Here is a 26,231-nt window from a genome sequence, read left to right as displayed (position 1 = left end):
TCCATCTACTAGGATTCTAATTGGTGTCATCCCGAGTTACTTACAGTACTGTACAGCTATGTATGTACATGATCTCCTTTTCTTACTCCACTTTTGTCCACTCCGTCCACTTCCCGACCAGCCGGTCTCTAGTCTATCCCTGTCGCTTGGCTCTTGGGACGGCCTGGTTCTCCCTGCTAAGGCTTAGCTCCAAACACTCGGTGGGACTTCTAGAATCCCAATGGACGCTTCAAATAGAAAATAGGGGAAGGGGTATGTTGCAAAAGGGAAAAAGAAATAAACGTCTTGATATCTCGGTTAGACGAGAGGACAAGTAATAGCGGTCGGGATATGTTCATCACAAAGTAGTTCCCTCCAAATACCAGCCGAATTCTGTACCCGAGCGAGCCCATGGATCAGGCGGTGAAACAGGTGTGACACTTGCTTATCCATTTGGAAAATGATTCGGTTGATGGGAGCTAGGAGTTGGGCATCTAAGTTCCCCAAAATGAAACACGACGGTCATGAGATGATGAAAGGAACAGTAATTTTGCTTACCATTCCCGGTCCTAATAAACGTCATATAGCAGGGATCATTGGACCACGCCAGATCGGAAGACAGAAGAACGTGAGAGGGTAGTCGGGTCGGAAGTGCGAATCCGAGGCATCTCACAGCATCTCTTGCTGTTAGTTGTATACAGTACAGTAGTTAATTTTCAACGTCACATCATAACATTTGACAGTGATACTGGTTTCCGCTCCCCATCATACAGTATAAGAAAACCAGTAGTTTGGCTAAATTAAGTACATGCAGAAAATAAGATCTAAGGGAAAAAAAAAGCAAATATGAAGAATGGTCATCACAAGTAACTCCCCGGTCTCCATCGTTCCTCATCCTCGGGTATACGGGGTCATACCGGCGCGGTTTGTTTTCGCTAAATTTTAGTGTCGAAGCATCTGGGCGTGTCACTTGGCTAAAGTGCGCGTGAGAAGACGTACTCCGTAGAAGAGCTAACTCGCCTCTCTCTTGACTAATGCCACGGGCGGGATGAAATGGTGTTGTCCTCTGGCCCAATAGTATAATGATGCCGATCCAATGACGCCAACGTACATCACTACGCTCCAGTTCATCGTTTCACGAGTCACCGGTGTTGACAGGGGAAGAAAGCAAAGATAAATACGGGCAGCAGAAAGGCCAGTGCTCCCAAGTTCACAGCTAGACCATATCGGCCAAGCGTCCAGCGGTGATGCGGAAGTGATTCCCCCCCGAAGTCGCTTGAGAAGCACGCAACCGATTGATATGATGTATGCAGACAGGAGAGAGGTGATCGTCAATGACGTTACTGCATTTAGGGCAACTTCTGAGCCAATATTGATCAGAGAAAGGAGGATAGTCACCCCCAACGACACCATCACCGAGTTCAACGGGATGTTCCATCCTGGTGTTACCTGTCAGAAGAGTCAGCCCGTCCGGTTCAAAAGCAGGCCAATTCAAAAAGAAAATATTGCGCCGTAGCTTACATATGCAAAGAAAGACGAAAATGGAAGTCCGTCGTCTCGAGCAAATGACCAGAGTTGTCGCGAAGCGGTCGCGACTTCAGTAATCGTACTTGCAGTCAATGTTATTACCAGCACTGCAGTCATTGCGTTTGTCGCAGCCAAACTACCAGTTGTGTTATAGAAAATTTGGATAAAGGGAAATCCAGTAGGACTCTCAAGTACGGCATCTACTTCGCCGAGCGTAAAGCAGAGTGTCACCAACATGATGAATCCCAAGACGCCGTTAACTGCAACCGAGGACATCATAGCCCGAGGTAGTGTTTCTGACGCATCTTTGATCTCTTCGGCTGTACTATGTGAGCAACTGCTGTTCGTTTCCACGGTTATATCATCACTTACACATGTGCACAGAACAGTCATAGCCAAGCATCGACGTAATGGTAGTTGATAGACCGACCAGTGTTGCTGTTCCAGCATCATGCCAACCGCCGCCATTATGAAAGGTAGTAAACACATCGCGAGCATTATTGCGTGGTGCCAGCACCCAAAGCGGTATAATAATTGCGAAGAGTCCAATCACATGGATGATTAGGATCAGCCCCTCGACGAACGGCAGGTTTTTGGCTAGAAAAGTGTTGAATAGAATGGAGAAAGTCGAGATAGCAATGACCAGCATTGTTCCGTGCCATCGCTGGAAATCATAATCTGGTTGATTCAACACGATGAGGCCCTGAATTATAGTCCCAGCGAGATAAGCAATTGTAACAATTGCACACTGCCATCCCATCGCAGAGAGCCATCCTGGCTTAAGTGTCAGCAAATTATGGATTGACCTGAGGAGAACATATCTTTCACTCTATACCTGTGATATAACTAAGAAACTTCTGTCCGGTCCTTGGTGCAAACTCAGACACCCAGTGATACTGTCCACCGGCAGTAGGGGCCCTATTGATACATTAGCGTTGGAAGACGGCCGCTTTCACACGAGGATCAATATACATTGAAGCCATCTCTGCAATACTAGCATATACCAGAGTGAATCCAATTGAGACACCGACAAAGGCCCATATTAGACCAGCAGTTCCGCCATCTTTTAACCCGGCGGCCAATAGTCTGTTCCCAAGATAAGATTGGTTAGTATGCACATCCGCCAAGAGCTTGTCTGCCTCAAGGACGACGATATGGAAGGGGCACAAACGTCAAGATAACCTCCCATGTGCAGATCAGCGTGCATCCAAACCCAACAATGGAAATAAATCGGAAATTCCTCTTTTTGGTGACCCACATTAGCCAGACTTTCGGCTTTACTCTCGATGGTTACTACTTACTCGCAAAACTTGGACTCGTCCAAGTGCATTCATGTCACGTTGGTCAGCCAGCGTCCCCATATACCTGGGTGCAACGAGGCTCTTCTGAGGAAAGTCCTCCAAATCATTGAGCGTGTCGGTCATCTGGGACTCGTTCTTTGTCCCGAAGGAGTTCGTCATTATCCCTCTTTTGCAGACCAAATCCGGCTCCAGATTGGTAGATCAGAAATGATAAGAAAGGGAGATGCCACAGGATCTGGAGTACAATATTTGTGAGATTCACGGTAGAGACAGTGCAATCTGACTGTATAGCAAATCTTCATGAAAAGAAATGACAGAAATAATATAGGAAGAAGAGGGCTTCCAGCGCCTGAAGAAAGACAGTCGAGTCGAAAGTTACTAGCAAAGAGCCGTAACCAAAAGTAGCAAATCCAAGGAGAGGCCCCAGCTAGCTGAGATCATACCGAGGGTTGGAGCAATCAACTGGACGAATTCGAGCGTGGTATCGGCGTGGGAGTAAGGCGTGGCTAGGAAGAATTCTCGCGCGCCAGCCATGTGGGCAGCACGCCAACAACAACAACTTGGGTAAAAGCCGGGGGGGGGGGGTGAACGGCCAGTGCCATGGACAGGGACGCCCGATGTAAATTCACTATTCTAGACAATTTGCATGACACGTCGGATGCTTGATTGAGGGCGAGAAGGGGGGGCGCATGTTGCACTGAGCATTGACCGCGTCGAGATTTCATTCTTGCTGAATTTTGGTACGGTCGTCCTTTGTTGGCTCCCTTGAAACTCGGAGGGCGTTGAAGAATGGGCGATGAAGCTATCGGCACCTTGCATGCCAAGGGGGAAGTATTGCATTTGTCCCTTACGAACAGGCAACTGAGTATTATCCATCGAAAGTGACCTGTGCTTCATTTTGATATTTCATTCAACATTGCCTTTGTTGTTTCTTCTACTGTGAGAGGTTTCACTTCGAGCGAAGAAAAGCAAAACATCGATTTTGTCTCTCTGATACTGTGCCATACTTTGGAAGGAATCGATAATCCCTGCCCTGCGCCCGGTGGGAGCATCGGTAGATCCCTGCGGATCCAATCGCAATCCCAACTTATGTGACCCATCACCCACGCTAATGGCAGATCACTGCGTGAACTAACGCCCCATCCCTTGATGCTTAACTGCTCAAACGAGCACCGGCTCATCACCCATCCGAGCTGGCGAAGGGAGGATGCGCCGGCTAATTGCACTATCCCTCGCATATGTCCGAAGGGAGATATGTAAAACCACATGGCCCTATCGGATAGCTGCCCTATGGATCCATGAGCGCATTGGAATGTCAATGGATTTCTAGGGCAAAAGTTGGTGGCGGGCCGAGGGGCTCGAAAGCCCGTGTCATATGGTTAGGGGGAGTCGTCAGACGTGAGGGGAGAATTGATATGCGGAATTGAAGTAGGTGATATCAGAGAGATATGGATTGGAAATAATGCGTTTTAAGGATGTCATGCATAATATTGCTTCTGCATTTGCCTTTTCAATTATTCTATACCCAAATACATAGTGTGATCCTCTTTAGTTCATTCCTGTCCAAAAAGGGATGTCTTAACAGCCATGCTGAGCTCTCGGCGTCAATAAAATGATCATATTGTTTGAACTCGGGATTCTCCTTCATGGAGCTTCTTGCTTCACCTCCCCAGCTACTCCAAATATACCTCAAACAAACTGAATCCATCGATTGGTGACGCAGCTGGTCTTCCTTGTACCCAAATACCTTTGATCCATCGGATCACTGGATCACTGTATGTCAGAGGTATAGCGGACCTTTTGTCACGAGGAATTGTTGCACCGACTGATTGCTGTATATAGTGAATTGCGAGTCGGCCTATCATTCTCTCCAATTTCCACTTTACACACATGGGCTTATCTGCTCCACACCCATAGTCCTTTTCATAAGCCCAATTCATTCGTCTTCTTTCCCTCATGGTACATATTGTCATTGACTCAACTGAGATCCTGCTTCCCCCGTGATGGGCCCCTATGTGCCCCCGGGACAGTCGCCGCCCTTCGAGGTCATCGACGAATACCACCGCGCAGCGTATATCATCATTACTGCGGCACTGGGATTAGTGGTCTCGTCGGTCTGCTTTCTTATTCGCCTATATGTGCGACTCTATTTGATTCCGCCGTTTGCGCGGGATGATTTTGTGCTATTGGGAGCTACTGTGAGTTTCAATTTACAAGTGATGATATGGGTTCAGTGGATAAGGGCTGATATGATGATTGTTTTCCTCTAGATCATGGCTATTTTGCAGTCAATACTTGTCTTCTACGCCTGTTCTCGGGGATTCGGGACATCGATCACTTTGCTGGACGAAGATCGACTGAATCAGATACAAGCAGTATGGTTACCTTCGGCATGGTTATTGGTGTCTCGCAAAGCTGACAATGGACTATAGCTGGTTGCAACAAGCGATATATTCGCTTTGATAATTATATATCTTTCGAAATGCTGTGTACTTGCGATTTATCTTCGACTTACCCCACAAAAACCGCACAACCGAGCTTCTTGGGCTACATTGGGTCTCTGCACTGCATGGCTGGTTCCGGCCGTCTTTATCATCTTGGTTAATTGTGAGCTCAATAAGCCCTGGAGATCACAAGGTGGCCAATGCAGCAATCTGGTTTGTGCTCACCACGGCAAAATTTTGTCTATGTACTAATGCAATTTCTAGTATCCTCGCTGGCAATTCATTGCTGCGTTAGACGCCATCACGGAACTAATCATTTTCGTGCTCGCTGTCGCCCTTCTGAAAGGGCTATTTATGAAGTTAAGACGCAAATTGGCTATTGGATTTGCTTTCTTGTTTCGTTTCCCGTAAGTCTCATCCACAGACACTGCAGATATTATTTTTAGCTGGTGTACTGACTGCCGTCGTCCAAATATAGTCTTATTGTATTCACGATCCTTCATATCTCCAAGCTCCATGCTGCCCTGGGCAAAACCGACGTGACCCTCGCAGCAATCGAACCATCTCTTTGGCTCCAGGTTGAACTTCATTATGCCCTAGTCGCTTGCAGTGTTTTCTGCCTCCGTCCATTCATGCAAGCTGTCAGCACAAACTATGGAACCGCCGGCGATTCTACATTGGAAAGCAGTGCCTCGAGATCCCAGGGCACAAAAGGAAGCTCCAAGTCAGGGTCAGGGTCGAATTCACAATCAGCGTCGAGGTCAAGATCTATGTCTCGAGTACAAAGGAAAAGGGGTGGAACAGCTACAATACCGCCTTGGTCTCGATCAGGTACTAATGCGGTCCCACAATCTTCATCGAAGGAGAACCTTTGCCAAGATGGCCATGTGCATTCCAGCCACAAGGATTCTGACAATCATCGCAAGAAGCAAAAATCGAACACTCCCCAAGCCAGAGAACCTCCAGTGCGCACACCATTAAGGCGCTCAATGTTTCCTCTTGGTGGACCGAGCTTGGTACCACCACCTCCGAGAAATCATCTGGCGAAGAATGCAGCGAGGAAACAAGAACCTCCGTCTCTTCTCGATGACGATGCCATTGAGCTGATGCCTCAACTGAGTCGACAGCATGGTCGCCAACAGAGCGAAGCTACTGTCGAAAGTGATGAGTCGGAGAGGATGGTTATTCGGAAAGAAGTTGGGTACTCGATCCAGTATGAGTATGATGAGGCCCGTCAAAGAGAGCAAGGCCCTTCTAAGAAGAGTTCGACCGATGCGATGGCCTATGTTTGAGCTATTCAGCTACTAGTGCAATTGTTATACCCAAAAACATCTAAATTAAGTATATAGACTAGTGCCAGTGCCACCTGTGTTGAGACGTTACAGCTTCATTTTCTACTACTGTAGATACTACGGTTGATACTACCAGCTGTAGTTATTATCCTGAACGTACTAGGCAAATTCTAGCTGTAGGCTATGGCCTGGTCCGAAATTATGATCATGATACTGCTAGTACTGGTAACCAACTTGAACATCAGCTGTCTCGTGAAGACATTAGCGGCGCGCTCTTGCTTCCCTCCCATTTTTTTATGATTTACCGAATAAGAAGTCAGTGTGTGCAGAAGTGGCATTCTATAAACAATCAGAAAGTCAAGCTTTAAGGGCTGCGTGAATACATCTACTGGTGTACATGATTCAATAACTCTCAACCCATTAGTCTTCATTGTCACAAATGCTCGCGAAACCAGCATCGTGGGACCACATCGAATCAAACATAAGCGTGGAGCTTATGCATTGGACGGCTTAGTAGAACGCAAAGAAATTGGGATAGCAGTATCGTCATTTGCAGCATCCCATAGCAAAGAGTAAACACCCTCTCCCTCGGATGCAGATCGTATGTAAAAGCTGGAGGAGATGTCACCAGAGTCGTTCTCGACCATCACCCACTGCCCGTAGAAAATAAATCCTGTGGTAGTCTCATTGCTCAGTTTCTTTGAAGTGAATCCCATTTCCTTGGAAGAAGCAGAAGAGCTAGGGATATAAAGCATTTCGTCGGACCAGCTGTAGTTGGCATTGGTGGTAGTCACATTGGGGTTGGCAATCCAGGACCCAGACGATGATTTAGAAGCACGAGTAACTATAATTCTCACGTGTCAGAAATACCAGCTATCGTGTGGCTACGCTCTTCATGGGGTAGCTTTAAATGTGAGTTCTTACAGGCCACAGGAGCGGCGTCTGCAGACGTCGAGTTGGATGGATCACCAATCATGGCCTTGCCTGGTGATCTGTCAGTGAGTGTACAACCTCAATGTTGATTGATCTGTGGCAGTTTATACCTCCAGCATAGAAAAGAGACAGCCCCCCGACTGCATCGCCATAAGCATACAGCCCAAACTTTTCATTCACCTCGGGCGAATCACGAGCAACCAAAGCAGACGCAAAGGATAGAAAACCAAGGCCTGCGTACGAGACCAGTCTGAAATGCATTTTGAACCGTAGGTTTTCAAAAGACAATGAAATATCAAAAGGCTTAAGGAGTTGCGTACTGTCTAGGCCGGAATTTGTGTCGAGTTCCGAATCAGAAGCGTACTACTGCTACAAAGGTAGAAGTTTATATGTATGGTTGTGCCGATTTTTGCAGGTAAAACGGCATTCAAATCCCAAAGACCAACTAAGATTTCAGAGACTTGAAGTTCTTGGCTGTGAGAGGCTAGCCACTAAACCGTAGCTTAATTAACCCAATCCTCGACACTCTCACCCCTGACAGTATGAGTACCTTGTTTCACCAAGAACATGTTTACGTTGAAAGTCTTCGGGAGTGGAAGAGATGATGGCCGGGCCGCGCGTTGGCTGACGTCTGTCCCGCAGGTACCTGAAGCCATCCGCCTTATGCCAGTAAAATTATGGAGAATAGCAGAGCCTAGCTTCATTCTGCCCCATCGGAATCGAATATCCCGCAAACTATGGATCATTTCTCGCCAATGTTGATGAACTTGGTCCATATGTAACTCAGTGTATCAACGGATGTGATTCAACTTTGGACTGCCTTTCTGAGGAGTGAAAAGCTGCAATTTATTAGTAATATGCCATGGAAACAAGGGCCTCAGTATAGAATTTGATTTCATCATCTTATCTTCTTGCCAGTGGTGGTACCTCAAACCCGATGTCGCGAATATGTGCTTTGGACTCCGGACATAGTAAGTACTGAGCCACTGTACTTCCAACTTTTAGATCACGAATAGCAAGAGCGACGCATCAATCCACCTTTATTATAAACTAGTATAGTCTAATTCACAGGCCAAAAATAACTGCCAATTGAAATGTCGCCATAGTACCTCCGAACGTCAACGTCAAGATGATTACGCTTTCATACATGAGTTAGCGTTCCTATGCGTGTCATGCTTAATCTTGGCCAATTAGAAGTAGCATATACCTACCATAATATGGCTATCATCTGCTTCAAAGCATGTAGCCCCACGATGTGGACGAACATGGCTATTTTGATGTACAAAGAGAACTATGTGATGAGGTACTGCCGGGCAGTCCCAACTTGAACCTTGGAAAGAGATTGTTCGTGAATAAACAATTCAAAAATCTCGTGTTATCCCTCCTGTATCTTCGCAATCTTATTTTTCTTACACACGTTCATTATATACTCAAGTCACTCGTTTCGTTTGTTTTCTTTCTTCTTTTCTATATTCCACAAAAAAAGCTTTTCGATCAGCATGAAAATCCTCTCATTTTTGACTACACTTATTGCTGTCACCTCCGCTGCTTCTATGCATAAGAGCAGCAATCCGTATCGTTCAACTCGTCATGTCTCTCACAAACGTGACACTTGTTCAGGAAATACAGCCAACGATAGACAAACCTGGTGTAATTACGATTTGAGCACAAACTATTACGATGTTGTGCCCGATACTGGCGTGACTCGAGAATACTATTTTGATATCCAAGATGTCACCGTTGCCCCCGACGGATACTCTCGTTCTGCCATGGCCGTCAACGGATCGATCCCTGGTCCCACAATCCAAGCCGACTGGGGCGACAATGTTATTGTACATGTTACAAATAGTCTTTCTTCGGCGAAGAATGGCTCTAGTATTCATTTTCACGGTATTCGTCAGAACTACACAAACCCCAATGACGGGGTTGTTTCTATTACCCAGTGTCCGACGGCACCGGGAGAAACAACAACCTACAAATGGAGAGCAACACAGTACGGTTCAACCTGGTATCATTCGCATATAGGATTGCAGGCATGGGAGGGTGTTTTTGGTGGCATTATTATTAATGGCCCGGCATCTCAGAACTATGATGAGGATAAAGGGATTTTATTTTTGAACGACTGGAGTCATCAAACCGTTGATGAGCTGTATGATTCGGCCCAAGCAAATGGACCACCGACTCTAGACAATGGACTGATTAACGGGACTAATGTCTACGGTGACGACAATTCGACGAGTCAAACGGGTTATCGGTTTAACACTTCCTTTACTGCCGGTACTTCGTATCGATTCCGTCTAGTAAATGCTGCAGTCGACACGCATTTCAAATTTTCAATTGACAACCATACTCTTACTGTCATGGCTATGGATTTAGTTCCCATCGAGCCGTTTAACACAACAGTCCTAAGTATTGGAATGGGTAAGAAATGGCCGGTTCCGAGCAGCATAAGGAAAGAAAGCTAATTCTGAATTTGCGTATAGGTCAGCGATATGATATTGTTGTCAATGCGGATCAATCTACTGGAGATGAAAGTTTCTGGATGCGTGCTATCCCCCAGTCAGCTTGCTCTGATAATGACAGCTCGGACAATATTAGGGGTATCGTGTACTATGGCAGCAGCCCGTCAACACCCACCACGTCCGAATACACTTATTCCGACAGCTGTGACGATATGGACTCAGCTGATCTGGTGCCCTACTTATCACAAAGCGCATCAGTGCCGTATTATAACGCTAGTGAGCCAGTGACATTGGGATCGAACTCTGACAATCTATTTCGTTGGAAAATGAATGGGACCTCGATGCAGGTCTACTGGGACAACCCCAGTCTACTCCAAATATGGAAGAATGACACCTCGTTCAGCAATACTAGCGGCGTGGTTGAACTCCCTCGAGCGAATGAGTGGTCTTATGTGGTTATTGAAACTACCCTCGCTGTTCCCCATCCTATTCACCTCCACGGCCATGACTTTTTTGTCCTTGCTCAGGGGACCGGAACATACAGCTCTTCTGACATATCTACATTGACGAATCCGCCTCGTCGTGATACTGCAATGCTTCCTAGCTCGGGGTACCTTGTTGTTGCATTCAAAACTGACAACCCTGGAGCTTGGCTGATGCATTGTCACATCGGGTGGCACACTGAAGAGGGCTTTGCAATCCAGTTCTTAGAGCGATGGCGCGAGGCTCGTAAGCTAATCGATTATGACGCTCTTCACTCTACCTGTCAAAGTTGGGATACATATACAAACGAGAGCTTGCTTGAACAAGACGATGATGGAATTTGACGTTGCTTGATGCAAAGTATATAGTGAGCTAATAGTGTATAGACAAGATGAAAGATAGAAAGATATCGCTCGCTGAATTCCGAAACGCCACAGCCCCATATCGTTTGCTATCCGATAGACAGAATAATAAATCCCAAAAAGCAATTGCTTCTTTGACAGTAATTAGAACCCTCCACTCGGACGCTTGAATGGATGAGCCTCAGTACTCCTAGAAGAAATAGTCAGCAACCAGGTATGACACTCAAATTCAGATATACTAGCTTACAAGACATAGTCGTCCAAGCTAATGTGGCTTGGCTCCGAAAATATGAGATAGAGATATTTCAGAGTCTCAGCAAGCCAGAAGCTTTCCATTTTGTTGCTCAATGTTGGCTCGCTGTCGCGAACATCGTCAATGGATGAGTGTCCAAATCTAGTACGTGTTGCCTTGTCGATGTTCTGGAACATGCGCCACGCTGCATCCTGGAGAGATTTGTCGCCAGTAATTCTGTACATGATAAAAATGGATTCCAGAGCTTCGGGTCTGCAGAGCGTGTGTTAGTCTGGAGGATTTTCTTCTGCCAAAGAGTCCATTCTTACCGGAGCTTGTATGTGGAATCTCTGAAAGCAACCACGCCAGCTGGAAGGCGTTCAGATTTGATCACCTTCTGCACTTGATGACGCTCGCTATCCGTCTTCAGCTGTTCGCCCCACACACCTTCCTGCCACTTGGCGTCATTGAATGGGCAATTCTCTTCGTCTTCGCAAGCGAGAAGCTCCATTGATTCCGGCATAATGCCGGTGGGCATGGTGTCATAAGCCCATATGCAACCATCTGTCAGCTCACGTGCGATTGACATGTCCTCGGTGCGATTGAAGACTTTGGCTGCTATGCCGACAGTACCACCAAGGAAGCACTTCAGGTGTTCTTGGAGGAATTGCTGCTTGTGAATATGACCACCTCGATTGATGACAAGATTAGAAGTGAAGAGAATCTTCTTGTCCTGGTCCTTAAGCATGGGTCGGAAAAGCATGTGCTTCTTGATCGCTTCGATAGAATCCCTGTACATGTTACGGTATTGATCCGTCTGCGCCCCGAGAAGAATATGCTCCTTTGGTAGATATTCATAGGCCGAGTCGGCACAGCCACCAAGACCGAATTCAGCGTTGTCGAACCATAGATGGTCAGCATCGACTACTGTCGGCCATAGCCCCGGTAGACGAGTTTTGAGTTGGTTCTTCTCTAGCACATCTGTAATTCGCTGGACAGCATCGTAGTACTTAGGATCACCGGTCAATTGCGTGAGTCGCGTGAATTCAACCGTCAACGAACCCAATTCGGCCAAGTTGGTGATCTCCGATGGTTGGATCTCTAAGTTCTGAGCTGACCGCGACCATTCCCAGCGCATCTGAGGCATTCGGTTATGGGTATCGAATGCGTTGTAGATCATCTCGCCAAGTTCGACGGCTTTCTGAAGCAAGATGGGATACTTGCCGTCGGTGAGGTCGTGAGCTGCAATCATACCTCCCATATAGCGAATAATGATTTCGAAAACATTTACTTCCGAGGTTGGCGTGGTTGTAAAATCGATTTGTTTCAATGCATCCAAAGCAATCTCAAACTCCTCGTCCAGGCCCATAATTATCAAGGCATCTAAAGAATCGACGAGTGTTGCACCCCAGCCACTAAAAGAGTCATCATATTCACCACTTGACGGCGAGACCTCATCTCGCATCCATGCATGGTCTTTATATCCATTCCATGCATGCAAAAAGGTTCGTTTGATGGTTTCTTGCTTCTTGAGCCTTGCTTTCCGCTCTGATCGCGATTCGACGGGGAAATCATGTTGAATACGGGGGATCGACACTGGTGATGTCGGCAATGGGATGTAAGAGGTAACAGGGAACCTCTCTGTTGAATTATTTAAATGAATACTGTTGAGCCTATGCCATTGGCCTTGTATGGGTGTCGGTCGGTGGGCTTTATGAGAGCCATAAAGTTGGTGGAGAGGCAGCCACACCAGAAAAAAGTATGCGATTAAAAAAAGAAAGATGCTCGATGTGAGAGAGCGTCCCTTGCGGTTAGAGATCATAATGAAGGTGGAATAAGATGCTGGAAAGACTGTGATGGATGGTAGTGCCGTAGGGCTGAGTAGGAAAGAATGGCAATCATGCAATGATTATACTGTAGTGAAAGATTTCAAATAAAAAGAGTGGACGCCATCAACAGCTTGAGAAAAAAAAGAGAACGATAAAATAGATCAGACAAAAATAAGAAATAAGTCAATAAGGATAGACTGAATCAATGCGAATTGAATGGTGATGAAGACAAGATATCATTTCACCCAGGTGGAGAAGAAAACATTCACGCGAAAAAAGACAGAAAAACTCCAGAATTCCCCAGAGAGACAGCTTCAAGACCAGAACAAACCATGTGGGCAAATCACGTCAAAAATTCCCCTTGGGAGGGGGGTGAAGATCGAGGCAGAGTTGATCGACAGGGTTTGTCTCTGATAGTCGTTTGACACGCGTCCCCCGAGCCCCAAAGATACAACGGGCTCTCCATGATTGGAGAGATTTGGCATGCAAAGGGGCCGCAATGTGGCTCCCTTTCCCGTGCAAACAAATGATATTCGATCTTCCTACGTAAGGAGGATCTTTCAGGGTCCAACACATCTGTACGGAGTACAACTGCAGTTGGTGGCGTCTTCAGGGCGCAAGTTGGAAGTTCTGGACCTAGCCCCGTACCGGGTACTTCATGATTGTTATAATCGGCTACCAGATGAAAAGGTATCCGCTACAATTGGCCCGTGAGCTACTGTCAGTCCAGACCGCGGACTCCCCTTGATGGTGTCTTAATCGAGTTCAAAGTGGCCCTGTCGATTTAATCGGGAGCTTTGAAGCTGGAGTGTGGCGAAGCTGGTCAAGTTGTGGGTCTTTTCTTTCTCGATTTTGTGGTGTATGATCAGCGTGTGGACTTGGATGATGATTTTACTTCCTAGGATTCTCCTGGATTTAACTTAAGCATTGTACTGTATGAATTCGAACCATAGATCATGGAATTGTGCTGTTCTTCTCTCTGTAGATTCCAAGGCTATCATCATTCTTCCTAGGCTGCTTCTTAGCACCACGAGAACTAAAATCGGAGAATTTGTGTTAATCGGTGGATTTGACTTGGCTAGCGCGAGCTCCACTAGCTGAGCTCAGATGCAGCTGTAGGAGTTATATCACTTCAACCAAACAGGGATTACACAGAAGTACATCGCACCTGTGATGATGGGCATCCCACGATATCACATGTCGTGGGATGACCTACATACTCCCGGAATCAAACTCAGAGCTTGAGATTTCAATGTGGCGCTCGCTAATGTTCGTTAGAGCAGTTGCATAGGTAAAACATAGTGATAGATCCATATCGAATTGTTAAAAATGAAATGTAATTTATTGGTGAGATAGGATATCGTTTCTAAGCCGTAAGTATAATGTATACTATGGGGTCGTAAATCATGATTTCTACAGTCACTTCAAGAGCCACAAAAGGCCAGTGTGAATCAGCTGGCCACCACAAAACTCAACAGACTACCAGCTGTCAATCCACCGACCAGCATAGTGCCCATGAATCCACCGGCTGCATGTCGTTCATCAGCAGAAACCCAGTGGCTAGCCCCCATCATGCAACTTGAGGCTAAGTATCCGTTGGTTATACCAAACAGACCCTGCACAATGAAAAGATAGAAAAAGTCACTTTGTACCGATGCCCCTTGACCATTGATATTGCACAAAAGGTACAAAGGGATGAAGGCAATTCGCAAAAGTGACAAGACGAAGGCTAGCCACGGTCTGTGACTGAGAGACAACTTTGGTATAGCCACAGCCAGTCGCCCGACAAAATCGCCAACGTTCCAGAAGAGAAATCCAATTGGAATGAAGACGGGCGCGTCGTACATTCGTGATTTACTCGGATCGTTGACCGAGAGGATGCGGGATGTGTATACAGGGAAGACCATCATGGTGACCGTGAAGACCATGAACACGGCACAAGCTAAATAACGGAGCTTCAGGAATAATATCCAAAGACTCACAGACTTATCTTCTGTACCCTCAACAAGAGCCGTGTCCTCCTCATCATCATCATCTGAGCTTTTCGGTCTGGCACTTGGTCGGTTTCTGAGCAGATACAAGAAAACCAACAACGTGAAGACGGAGACAGCAGTAGCAGTGAGGAAGTATATGAATGCGGATTTCGCAGATGATCCCTGTAGCATATTCTCGTCATCCTGGCCCCCGTTCGCATTCCTGGGAACTGCCAGGACCGATAAAATTTGAATGATGCAGGGTAAGACCCCGGCAATGCCTTGTCCACTCATTATTGCCTGCATATACTCCTCTCGCCCGAAACCAGACACATAGGCGAAGACACCATTTTGGTTGAGTCCAGTGGCCAAGCTAGTCCCAAAGACCATAAGCATCACAAAAGCAAAGTATGCTTGTGTAGAGACATTCGTCATTACCACGGTGGAGAAAGCCAGTAAGGTGAAGATTGCGCAGTTCATGAGTAGTGAGATCGTAATTCGCCACGGGTAGGAAGCATTCTTTTGGATTCGAGCAAAAGTGTATGAGGATGCGAGATTTGTAACGGTTGATACAGATAGGATACAGGACTGATAGTGTGTTGCAGCCCATTCATTCGATTCGAAGCGACTATGGAAATATGGTGCTGCGGCGAGGAACATATTCCTTGGTGGTATTAGTACGACTGGGTCACTCTCTTGAAGAACCAACAAGGAACATGGGAGAGATCATAGAGGATCACTTACCAGGCCCACAACATTGCAACTCCCAGTAGTAGAAACACGGCATATTCTAGCCTGGAAAAGCGAGCCCATGGCGGCTGTCGTTCCTCTGTCGATCCGGCGTCATCCTGTGGTGAATCCTCGACCGGCTCGTACTCCGGGCGCTCGGAGACGAGTCTGCGCAGGTAATCCATTATGTTAAAGTGTTGGTATTGTTCTTCCCCTCGCTAAGAGAGTTGGAGAAGAACCATCCGATGAGTTAACCCACGGAGGTTTAGGTGAACTTCAAGTTTCGAGGAGGTCCGCAGATGACAAAGTGGGGAAGCACCTGACTAAGTGCGGAGAATTCGGCCGGGTTGGGTTTGGTTCGCATTCAATCGGGCTGATAGGGTAGATGGTTTTAATTTATGTAGTAATTTACTAGCCAGGATATAGAGAGAAGAGTGTCATGTATAAAGTAATTACTAGTGCGTCTCATTTCGTGCAATACTTTGTATTTTGGTGTTTGTACACAAAGGTCAGTTTAATATCTATCGCCAAAGAAGAGATGTCCACACAGGCTGAGGCGCATGAGGAGAGAGAGTATCCAAAAAAGAAAAAAATAAAGTAAAGGTAGCCCAATTATGACAATAAAGGGCAGTGTGTGTGTTTGTGTGTATACTGTCTCAAGGTAAGACGGTGAGTTTAGTCCTTCTTCTCTTCGGACTTGGACTCCTGCTCATCTTCATCTTCGAATTCCGACTCAGGCTCCATTTCCTTCTGGAGTTTGTAGAGCTCGTCCGGCTGCACGGTCCGAGTCGGCGGGTTTTGAGCTTCGCCGCCACTCATTTGCCATTCCATGAGCTTGGTGAAGGCTCCGTCAGGGCGAGCGCTGAGCTCTTCATAACTGCCTTGTTCAGCAACGGTGCCATCATTGCCAAGAACAATGATGGTGTCAGAGCGTTTAATCGTTGAGAGACGATGAGCGATACTAATTGTCGTATTGTTACCCCGAAGAAGAGCGGCGAGAGCACTGTTCACCAGTGTCTCCGACTCCGCATCCAGAGCAGAGGTAGCCTCGTCCAGAATCAAAATATCAGGGTTCTTGATCAGAGCGCGAGCAATGGCAATCCGCTGCTTCTGTCCACCCGAAAGCTGGGCTCCACGGGCTCCAACATGAGTATCAAGGCCGTCAGGCTAATTTAATTGTAAGCAGTGAACGAGGGGCTTGGAAAATGAAACTATTAGGGTGATCAAACTTACGAAATCACTGATAAATTGGCAGTTAGCCTTGCGGGCAGCAGCAATAATCTCTGACCGCGTTGCATGAGGCCGACCGTAGGAAATGTTGTCTGCGATGGTTCCTGAGAAGAGAACAGGCTCTTGGGCAACCACGCCAATTTTGCGACGAAGAGACTTGGCATTCATGCCACTGACATCCTTGCCATTGATCAAGACACGGCCTGCAGTCGGGCTATAAAACCGAAGAAGAATGGATGCGATGGTGGATTTACCACCACCCGAGGGGCCAACGATGGCCACATTAGTACCTTGGGGAATTTCGAAGTTGAGGTCTTTGAAAATTGTCACAGCTGGGCGAGTCGGATAGCTGAAGGATACATTTTCAAACCGGATCGGGCCGCGGGCAGACTGCACCTTCAGTCCTTTGGTCGGGTGGATCGTCGGCTGTCGGTCTTGCAGCTCAAAGAGTCGGCTTGCAGCACCAACACCTTTCATCAGCTCGGAATAGAAGCTTGATAGGCCAAACATGCTAGATCCGGCGTATGCAGTGTACATCAGGAATGAAGTGAGCTCGCCGATGCTGATGGCTCCCGATTGGACCATTCCGCCTCCTACATAAAGGAGACTCAGAATTGTCATATTGCCCATTAGACCGGTCTAAATATCATTAGTGGATGGCATACAGACAATTGATTTGGGCGTTACTCACCGAGCTGAAGAATGTTGCACTGATTAGAGACTCCCGCTTTCCGAGGTTGAAGATCTTGCGAACTTGGTTGTTGTATCGGTTGACCTCAAGGATCTCGCCTGCGAATGACTGACTGGTCTTCACATTGCCCAGACGTTCTTCTGCGATCTTTGTCAAGCTACCAAGGTTCTTCTGGATCTTGCGGCTGAGATTTCTGATTGCACGTCCGTAGAAGAGAGCACCTAAACCAATCGGCGGTAGCAAGATAGCCAAGATGCTTGACAGCTTTAAGCTGGTATATGCCATCAGACCAAACCCAGCAAAACCACTAACACCTGCACGGAGCCCATCCGATAGGTTTTGAGTAATACTTTTTCCTACAATGATAGTGTCTGAGCTCAGACGAGAGATTAGATCACCGACCCGGTTAGCATCGAAGAATTCAGCATCTTGAACAAATGTCTGGCGAAAGAGCTTCGAGCGGAGTCTTGCAACAATTCGTTCGCCCACAATTCGAAGAATGATGATACGACCGTAGTTGGCGGCAGCACCAAGGACGAGAACTCCACCTAGCGCAGTGTAGAACATAGGCATGCTCAACCCGAACAGTTGACCACCGCCCTCTTCCACGCTCTTGGTAGCTGTATCCATGATCTTGCCAATTGAGAACGGGATGGACATAGTAATCGAGGAGGAGATCAATAGGAAGAAGAAGGCGAAGCCGAGGGCTTTGGCTTCGGGTCGCGCAATCTTGAACAAACGCCAAATCTCTGCAAACCCAGATTTCTTTCCCGAGGAGCCATCCTTGGCTAGTTTCGCTCGCAAGTTGACTTGTGCGGCTTGTGCGGCTCTCTCAGAAAGCTCGAAGCCTTTGTCTAGTTCCTCTTCCTTCTTCTCCTCTTCCGAGCTCGCAGTTTCTTTGGATTGAGCTGATGTGGAAGGGGACGCCGAGGGTTTCGTTTGTAGTAGACGTGATGTGGAGGAAATAGGCCGTGTTTGGAGAATTATTTGGGAAGTAGAAAGGGCATGTCGGTGACCAATTCGTCGCAGCGAAGACGGAACCTCGGCAGACCGGAGGAAGCCCCCGGGGCTGTCGCGAAGGATGCCAGAGGCGGTGGAAAAGAGGCGATTGGCGCCATGAAGGTCGCCTGAACGGAAATTCGTAGTATACAATTGTGTGAATGGTTGGCGCACAGCAACAAGAGTTTGTCTCACTGTTGGCTGAGGGCAGACACCGGGGGCCCAGGCGGACAACCGGACACCGCGCATCGTCGAGGATAGATGGTGTGTCAAGTGAGGAAGGTAGAAATATGTCAGAGTGTATCACCTATAACCACGGAAGGCCATTATCTCTCAAAGGAAAGCTCTCGCAGTGGCATTCCAAGAATCTCGTCCTCGTCTCCCCGTTACATGTGGAGGTTCGACCGGGCAGTCGTCGGAGAGTCGGAGAAGTCATCTTCTCTGCTTAGCTAATCGAGCCGATCACCATGGAAGCTCCTCGAGCTATCATTGCGCGCGGCTATTGTTATTTTTTTTCTTCTGCAGGTGTTTTGATACTTCAGTCAGATATATCTTATATTTGGAGAAAGAAAATCCGAAAAGTAGTCCTGATTACTTCTAGGGCTATACGCAGTCTCTTTACCCAGGGTTTACTCACTTTGCTCATCACATTCCTCTGACATCCCACCAACCGTACCCCGCTACTCTTAAGGTCAACTACTTTCTAAGATGGTCCTCGACTACAGCAAGTGGGATCAATTGGAACTATCTGATGACTCGGATATTGAAGTTCATCCCAATGTCGATAAGAAGTCTTTCATTCGAGCCAAGCAGGCCCAGATTCATCAGCAACGTGAACAACGCCGCCACGACATCAAAACCCTGAAGTACGAACGCATCATCAACGATGGCCTTCTTGCCCGCATCGACACGCTTCTCAGCTCCCTCAAGAAGCACGAAGACTCGTCTGCTTCACCCGATGAGTTCATCTTCGGGTCCATTATGGAGTTTGCCAGCAACCCCGCCGATGACCAAGCCCCGCCACCACCGGAGGGAGTTCATACACATGAGAAGGAACAACCAAAGTACTCACAGATGATGAGTGCCCTCGTGGACCAGGTGAAGAAGGAATTTGAGGACTCTAAGCCGGAAAATCTATTCAGGGCATATATTCAAGGCGTACAAGGGCACCAAGCTAAAGTGCAGGGCTTGCAGAAGGAGTTGTTGACGAAGCTTGCCCAGTTAGAGAAAGAAGAGGGAAGTAAAATCACCAGTGAATCATTGCACGAAGGCTTCAATACGTCGCATATCGCCAAAGCGACAGAAAAGGCGGCCGCCACCACTTCCTCAGGGAAGCGTAGCGAGGTCGAGTTGCTGAACCCGGGTTCATCAAACCAGGCCTCGAGCGACGCGGCTGACAATGACGACGATGATGATCCTGCGAACGTTGAGATCAGTGAACTGGGCAAGAAATTCGCCGCTCTCAAGCCCAACGACTACAATTCCTATCTGCAATTCATATCTGCCAACCCTCAAATTGTTGCAGAGAAGGAAACCGATGGCCTTCTTGTCGAGGCTTTCAACCGACAGATAAAGGGAGATGAGGCGTATGCCCGTCAGTGTGTTCACCAAGGTCTGCTCTTGCAGTATTGCCGATCCCTGGGCCCCGATGGCATCAAGCTCTTCTTTACTCGGTACGTTCTTTACCCTTCACGCGCCAGACAGGCATTATAGCTAATGAAACCATAGCATTACTACGCGAGATCACCGTGCAGCCACTCTTTTCAACAACGACGTCAACGACACCTATAACCGAATCAAGACCCGTGCAGCGGAGCTCAGCAAAAACAGCTCAGCTTCTAACGACCCCGCAGGCGTGGAACAAATTCAATTACACGCGGTTGATCCCAACACTAAAATCACCATCAATCTTCCTGCTGCCAACAGCCAAGATCCTACCGAAATCGAGGCGCGTAAGATCTTCGATGCTTTCCCAGCAGACCTCCAGAAGGCTTTGGCCAGTGAGTCTCTTGACGAAGTGAACAAGGTCCTCGGCAACATGTCAGTGGAGGATGCGGAGGTTGTTGTTGAGCAGCTGGGCAATGGTGGCATGCTCAGTCTCGAGGAGGGTATCATCGATGGCACTACCGAAGAAGGCCAACGGAAGTTGAAGGAGCTCGAGGCCGAGGGCAAGCAAGAAGTTGGAGAACCGGGGGTGATGTTACGGAATTGGATTGAACATAAAAATGCCACTATTACTTTGTTTTGAAACTTGATGTCTAAATGCCAACTACTAATACTATGCAAGACACGATTTCATGAGCTCCTGGCTTGGAAGCTTTCTGAGTATACTCTGGAATCAAATTGATATTCTGTTAGTGAATTATCATTTAATTTCTTTTTGATTCTGATATTATCCTTAGTTCTACTGTACTGGACAAACCCTCGAGCTTCGTAACACATTGCTAGTCAATGAAACCAATCACAATCTACTTTGTGTTCTTGTTATGCATAGTGCAAGGCATGAGTCTCCTTCCGGTTTTACTCCTACGGACTTCGAAGTCAGGTCATCTAGACAGTCTTGGTATATTGCTTGTTTATTTATCACAGTGGAAGTTATTAGCCTCTACGGAGGCAGTTCGATACACTGTTGACCCTGTCACAGACTGGAACTAGTATAATTGGTGGATCACGACGTTAGTGGTTCGGAGCAACTAGCTTGAAACGGCTGAAACCAATTCTGAAGGACGGAGAAATTCTTCAAGTAAATATTGCAGCAATCCAGTTTAATTTCAATCATGGGGCAACACGGAGTAATAAGGGAATCTAATATAATTCGGTGCTCTAAGGAAAATCCCATTTAAAGCCCTGTATCCTCGAAGTCCAGGTTAAACCCTATAATTTCTGTATCACCTCCTCCATCTCGATCCCTTCAAAACGATCATAATGCACGCCATCGGGAATCTTGCCACTCTCGCTGCCATTGTCGGCCTTGCCAGTGCCCAAGACACTGTCGGATTTGGTCCTGCGTTCTCTCTCGGCCCTACACAATCATGGATTCGTGAAGCAAACACCACCCTGGTCCTCCCCGAAACCCCCAGCCCTCAGAAGGATCGTCTTGCCTTATGGCCTGGAATGGGAACCAGTGGTGGTGACTTGATTCAGGCCCTTGCTGTCTCTTTCTCGGATCCTGCTGCGTAAGGTCATACGAAAGCTCCCAATAGAGCTGTTAGCTGACTTGATCATAGAAACTGTGGAGCTAAATCTGGTCAATGGTGCACTTGGGCCAGTACGCTCCAGGGTGAGCAGCTTGGTGGAAAACAAGTCCCTGCTTCTGCTGGCGATGAACTCACTATGCATTGTAAGAAGTTGTGATCGATGAAATATGCTGGCGCTAACAAGCAGATAGACAAGTATAACGATGACACTGGTAAATACGACCAGACCGTCTTCATCAACGGGGAGAGCGTGTCCACTCTTTCGACCAGTAAGTCCATGGCTTACTCTACCATGAAGAATGTGTTATATCTTTGTTCCTTCCTAACGTTTACCTAGATTCTGGACAGGCCCAAGGCTGGGGTACTGCTGTCGAGTGCCAGGATGATGCTTGCCAGAGCACTACTGCGGCACACGGTCAGTTTTCCAAAGCTATCATTCTACATTGAAACTCAAGACTAATCCACCTCGCAGAGTATCTCGATACTACCATCATCCTGAATGCCGCTGACTCTACATTTGCCGGTACACTGGGTCTGAATGAGGCTACCTCGTCGGGCTTGAAGACCTCCGATAACAAGGTCTACACCGTCGCCAGCATCAAGATCCAATCTCACACCTACAACCTTTAAATATCGCGGCAAAATGTGTACAGTAACGTAAGAAGATTCAACATGAAAAGTGCGTGGTGATAACATGTCTTGATTAACAAATTACATTCCAACAATTCATTTTATGAGGAACGAAGCGACTTGTTCTAGTCACTAAAAATCCAGACACCTCTACATATTAACCAGGGCCCCCTCGATCATCCCGGGGGATGACCAGTGTCTAGTGAATTTCCATAGGCATATGGGATTTCAGTTGTCTAGACCATCGCTACCAAGTCTATCTTGTCGAATAATACCTATTGTTCGACAAAATAGACTAAGTACTAGATAGTATTGACATAGTACTGCCACTAGCCTTCACACTAGTAGTATTATGGCTGGTAGTCAGTACTATAGTTAGTGAATGGACAATTACTGCTATTCTCGGACTTTATCAAAACTCATGTATAGATGGAGTTAATCATAAGGTACTTGGTATTGACGATGCCATCAGTCTGAAATAGTTAAATTACACATACCCCCTGAAGGCTTCGCTGCATGGAGATAGAAGGAAAAGTTCAAAAAACAGGACGGGGTAAAAGAAAAGAAAAAAGAAAAGAAAAAATGGAACACCTCTAAATCCAAATGAACGCATGCTGCTGTGTTGCTAAAGAAAAGAGCAGCAGAACCACTGATCGTATCAGACGCCCAGGCATCACTGATCAGTGTGACGGATTCTCTGACTCGCGCATTTCGCATCCCACATGCCCCAAACATTCACCCTATTAACTCAATGACAAAGCAACCTAGATCCCGCTAGCGCCTGGAGCCTCCTGATCTTTCCGGAGTTCAAGGAGCAACTCACGGAAGCGCTCCTTGCCAGAGCCACTGCCACCACCGACAGAGCCCTTGCCCGAAACGTCAACCAGCTTGGCAATGCGCTCCCAGCTGGTACCACCTGCAGAGGTATCCTCGCGATTGGCAAGGAATTGCTCGGCCTCGGTCTTTGTCTGAGCACGGTGCTTGTCGGCCTTGTTGTTGTATGAGACGTAGAAATCATCGATGTCCTCCTGGGCCTTCTTGGTGGTAGCCTCCTTCTTCTCGTTCGAGACCTCTGCGCGGCGTGCAATCTCGGCGTCACGCTTCTCACGCCATTCACTATACAAAAGACCCCATTTATAAGCTTCAAGACAGACATAGGAGGGGCGAGGGAAACAGTAAACAAGTAGGCGCCCTGCCAGACGAGGGGTCAATCGGACTTACCGGATGGGCTCTGGCTCTTCCTCTGGCTCCTGGGTGCTAGGATATCCAGTTGGGGGGAATGGGGATCCAGTGCCTGTGATGGTACCACCGGGGGCAACGCGCTACATGTATCTTGTCAACAACAATCCCACTTTGTGTATTCCAGGAGAGGGTTAACAATCCCAATTCATACCTCATTTTGTGTCTGAGTTTCCATTGAAGGGAAAGAGGACTCAAATCCGGTCACATCCTCCGCCGGGGTATCAATCTCTCCACCACCGAGCAGGTCGTCGTTGCCGTCGCCGGCATGGTCTTGGGGGGTTGTGAATTGGTCGGCATCTTCACCCAAAGCAGCACGCTCACGGGCTAGGAAGTCGTCCTGGCCGGCTCCAGAGTTATCGGCAACTTCAGTCTGACCTGAAGAGATTACAATGTCAGTTCATGATTTCGCGGATTGGGTCGGTCCTCGTGCATGTGGGTGGAGCGTACCCTCAGAGAAGTCCTCCAGAGAGGGGAAGCGGTCGGCCATGTCGCTGGGTTGGATTTTTTTTTTCTGTGTATTTGTAGAGAGAGTAAAAAAGAAATCGAATGGCAAAGGGATGTTTTCGGACGTTTAACGACTAGTGGGGGTGAACTGAAAGAGAGAGGACGTGAGCGTTGAAGTGACAGCTGTTGCCCGGCGAGACCCCCGGAGCGTCCATCCATCCTGCCAAAGGCGGTGAAGCAGCTTGCCTGTTGACGATGCCACAGCTTTACCTTTCCTTTCATCATAATACTTAGCCACCTTTCACAAATTGGCCTGTCTGGCTCTGCTTGTTTGTGCTCCTGCAGAGAGACTGGTTAGGCATTTCTTATTCTTATTCCCAATCCCTACCATTACGAGGCCTAAGATTGCTTGTGATTACCTACCTGTCCATCTAAGTCGATCTCGTCTTGCGACAACAGACATTGAACATCCAAGAGCCTACTCAACCTCTCAATTTCTGATATAAAAGCTCTCGAGTCCTCCCAAATTATGGCTTACACGGACGATGCCGTTAAGGCAAAGCTCTCTGCCCTCAATGAGACACAAGAGAGCATTGTTACCGTGGCGCAATGGGTTATGTTTCATAGGTACGTGATGCAGTCTGTTTCGTAAATTGTGACGCGCTAACCTCACTCTCGCCTCATAGACGACACGCTGATCGAACTGCGCAAATCTGGCTTCAGAAAGTGCGCGACTCGCCACCCCCTAAGCGATTGAACCTCGTCTACCTCGCAAATGGTACGTAATACCTTCGAACCTCCGCGGTTGCATCGACTGACAGGTACACTAAAGAGGTCGCTCAACAATCAAAGGCCCGAGGCAGAGACGAATTCCTGATAGCGTTTGCACCGGTAATTATTGCCATCATTTCTAGGGTTTCATGGAGCAGGCATTAATGAAGCTCATAGATCATTGCGGAGGCCTCCGCCACGGCATACAAAGGGACTTCGGTGGATATTCAAGGAAAGCTGCGCCGAGTGATTGAAGTCTGGAGACAACGCAATGTATTCGAGGGACCAATTCTGGATGCTGTGGAAGCTCGTGTAAACGGTACGTTGTTTTTATTGTCTGAGCTAACTTGCGACAACGTTCTGACTCAAATCCCTCGTTATAGAGATTGATAAGAACCGCTTCACGACCAAAAAGCAGCCTCTTGGGGGCTCCTTCTTCAAGGATTCCTCTAGTGGATCTGTTCCAAGTGAACTGCAGCCTCTGGTCCCCCTACAGGCTGCCCTTACTAAAGCCGCCATGTCCTCAAGTACCTCTACGACAACCGCAACGGCCGAATCCGAGAAGCTGCTGAATCCTGAAGACCAACCATCTCCACCTGTTCATGCAGCACGCCTCACTGCGCTGCTTAAGACGCTCGCCAATGCGGAGAGTTCTGTTTCTGAGGTGATCAAGTCCCGAAAGGCCTTGATTGACGGACTAGAGAAACTTCTCGCGACGAACCGGGCAGAGCTCACAAAGGAAGAGTCTGCCGCTACCCAGCTTTCTGAGAAGAAAACACAAACCGAGGCTAAGCGCCGCGAGGTCGAGGATGCTATTGTACGCGACCTATCCTACGAGAACTCTGGTGGACCCCAGCCAGGCGGCGATGGTGCGGAGTACGCCCGGCCTGAAGTTGAAGCCTTGACTCCTCCCCCAGTTGAGGCTCTCACCCCAGTGGGATCTCCAAAACCGGAGCAGCCACAAGCTAGCCATGGTCCATTTACTTCAGAACCATCCGTGTCTCTCCCTGAGGGCTTGGTCATTCCTAACGTCGGCCAGCCCGATAACAACATTCCCTATCCCGACTCGTCTAGTGTCTCGCCTGGTGGTGGTAATGACTTTGACCTTAGTACGAATGGCGCTGCCAAAAGACGCAAAGTAGTGCACGGCGAAGAAGATTATGCACAGTTCGCAAATGAGGATCTTGATGCGGATGTGGCAAAACTTATTGCCGAGCAAGGCAGATAGTAAGTATTCGATCAACTCTTCTCTTTTCTTTCTTTATTTTTTGATCTCTTTTCTCGGATTTTATTTTCTTTGGTCTTTGTCCCTGCACGCAGGATATTTGTTTTTTTTTTGATTTCGTCTCGTACGAAAGGTTCTCGTGGTACATACTGGCACTACTAGTCTAGTACCATCCTTTCTTGGACTAAAAGATAATCCATGTCCCTGAGTAACATAGGGTGCAATCCAATGGGTTCTTAACCCCGATTTCTGTACC

At 47.5% G+C, this 26,231-nt stretch overlaps 11 protein-coding genes across 11 annotated transcripts; 5 read left to right on the top strand and 6 right to left on the bottom strand.

The window, feature by feature from the left end:
• Positions 1 to 990: 990 nt before the first annotated feature.
• Positions 991 to 2,966, bottom strand: N7469_010368 (putative GABA permease; the record flags this gene model as incomplete). The annotated part of the gene is made up of 7 exons (XM_056649273.1): positions 991 to 1,428; positions 1,501 to 1,826; positions 1,879 to 2,280; positions 2,342 to 2,424; positions 2,479 to 2,592; positions 2,678 to 2,748; positions 2,808 to 2,966. The coding sequence occupies 7 exons, from the start codon at positions 2,964 to 2,966 to the stop codon at positions 991 to 993; spliced, it is 1,593 nt and encodes a 530-aa protein (XP_056496404.1).
• A 1,844-nt stretch (positions 2,967 to 4,810) lies between these two features.
• N7469_010367 (uncharacterized protein) lies at positions 4,811 to 6,543 on the top strand (the record flags this gene model as incomplete). Its single annotated transcript, XM_056649272.1, has 5 exons — positions 4,811 to 5,005; positions 5,078 to 5,182; positions 5,240 to 5,464; positions 5,516 to 5,658; positions 5,730 to 6,543. The coding sequence occupies 5 exons, from the start codon at positions 4,811 to 4,813 to the stop codon at positions 6,541 to 6,543; spliced, it is 1,482 nt and encodes a 493-aa protein (XP_056496403.1).
• A 494-nt stretch (positions 6,544 to 7,037) lies between these two features.
• Positions 7,038 to 7,737, bottom strand: N7469_010366 (uncharacterized protein; the record flags this gene model as incomplete). The annotated part of the gene is made up of 3 exons (XM_056649271.1): positions 7,038 to 7,387; positions 7,468 to 7,527; positions 7,587 to 7,737. 3 exons carry the CDS (start codon positions 7,735 to 7,737, stop codon positions 7,038 to 7,040), a joined length of 561 nt encoding a protein of 186 aa, XP_056496402.1.
• A 1,238-nt stretch (positions 7,738 to 8,975) lies between these two features.
• On the top strand, positions 8,976 to 10,765 carry N7469_010365 (uncharacterized protein; the record flags this gene model as incomplete). The annotated part of the gene is made up of 2 exons (XM_056649270.1): positions 8,976 to 9,897; positions 9,960 to 10,765. 2 exons carry the CDS (start codon positions 8,976 to 8,978, stop codon positions 10,763 to 10,765), a joined length of 1,728 nt encoding a protein of 575 aa, XP_056496401.1.
• Positions 10,766 to 10,927: 162 nt separating this feature from the next.
• Positions 10,928 to 12,837, bottom strand: N7469_010364 (glycoside hydrolase family 47 protein; the record flags this gene model as incomplete). The annotated part of the gene is made up of 3 exons (XM_056649269.1): positions 10,928 to 10,973; positions 11,031 to 11,288; positions 11,345 to 12,837. The coding sequence occupies 3 exons, from the start codon at positions 12,835 to 12,837 to the stop codon at positions 10,928 to 10,930; spliced, it is 1,797 nt and encodes a 598-aa protein (XP_056496400.1).
• Positions 12,838 to 14,295: 1,458 nt separating this feature from the next.
• On the bottom strand, positions 14,296 to 15,731 carry N7469_010363 (nucleoside transmembrane transporter FUN26; the record flags this gene model as incomplete). Its single annotated transcript, XM_056649268.1, has 2 exons — positions 14,296 to 15,481; positions 15,562 to 15,731. The coding sequence occupies 2 exons, from the start codon at positions 15,729 to 15,731 to the stop codon at positions 14,296 to 14,298; spliced, it is 1,356 nt and encodes a 451-aa protein (XP_056496399.1).
• A 490-nt stretch (positions 15,732 to 16,221) lies between these two features.
• mdr2 (ATP-binding cassette permease mdr2) lies at positions 16,222 to 18,715 on the bottom strand (the record flags this gene model as incomplete). The annotated part of the gene is made up of 3 exons (XM_056649267.1): positions 16,222 to 16,713; positions 16,780 to 17,415; positions 17,468 to 18,715. 3 exons carry the CDS (start codon positions 18,713 to 18,715, stop codon positions 16,222 to 16,224), a joined length of 2,376 nt encoding a protein of 791 aa, XP_056496398.1.
• Positions 18,716 to 19,174: 459 nt separating this feature from the next.
• Positions 19,175 to 20,714, top strand: N7469_010361 (Hsp90 co-chaperone CDC37; the record flags this gene model as incomplete). The annotated part of the gene is made up of 2 exons (XM_056649266.1): positions 19,175 to 20,139; positions 20,195 to 20,714. The coding sequence occupies 2 exons, from the start codon at positions 19,175 to 19,177 to the stop codon at positions 20,712 to 20,714; spliced, it is 1,485 nt and encodes a 494-aa protein (XP_056496397.1).
• Positions 20,715 to 21,391: 677 nt separating this feature from the next.
• On the top strand, positions 21,392 to 22,293 carry N7469_010360 (uncharacterized protein; the record flags this gene model as incomplete). Its single annotated transcript, XM_056649265.1, has 5 exons — positions 21,392 to 21,642; positions 21,694 to 21,806; positions 21,855 to 21,932; positions 22,001 to 22,078; positions 22,136 to 22,293. 5 exons carry the CDS (start codon positions 21,392 to 21,394, stop codon positions 22,291 to 22,293), a joined length of 678 nt encoding a protein of 225 aa, XP_056496396.1.
• A 764-nt stretch (positions 22,294 to 23,057) lies between these two features.
• On the bottom strand, positions 23,058 to 24,022 carry N7469_010359 (clathrin light chain CLC1; the record flags this gene model as incomplete). Its single annotated transcript, XM_056649264.1, has 4 exons — positions 23,058 to 23,409; positions 23,515 to 23,615; positions 23,687 to 23,910; positions 23,983 to 24,022. 4 exons carry the CDS (start codon positions 24,020 to 24,022, stop codon positions 23,058 to 23,060), a joined length of 717 nt encoding a protein of 238 aa, XP_056496395.1.
• Positions 24,023 to 24,508: 486 nt separating this feature from the next.
• Positions 24,509 to 25,978, top strand: N7469_010358 (CTD-interacting domain-containing protein; the record flags this gene model as incomplete). The annotated part of the gene is made up of 5 exons (XM_056649263.1): positions 24,509 to 24,606; positions 24,666 to 24,757; positions 24,812 to 24,870; positions 24,928 to 25,069; positions 25,134 to 25,978. The coding sequence occupies 5 exons, from the start codon at positions 24,509 to 24,511 to the stop codon at positions 25,976 to 25,978; spliced, it is 1,236 nt and encodes a 411-aa protein (XP_056496394.1).
• Between the last annotated feature and the right edge of the window lie 253 nt (positions 25,979 to 26,231).

Source organism: Penicillium citrinum, assembly GCF_028827155.1.
Source record: "Penicillium citrinum strain IBT 23319 chromosome Unknown utg000009l:1.0-4274883.0:1.0-4276374.0, whole genome shotgun sequence".
Classification (NCBI taxonomy): domain Eukaryota; kingdom Fungi; phylum Ascomycota; class Eurotiomycetes; order Eurotiales; family Aspergillaceae; genus Penicillium; species Penicillium citrinum.
This window is presented reverse-complemented; position numbering and strand designations above follow the sequence as displayed.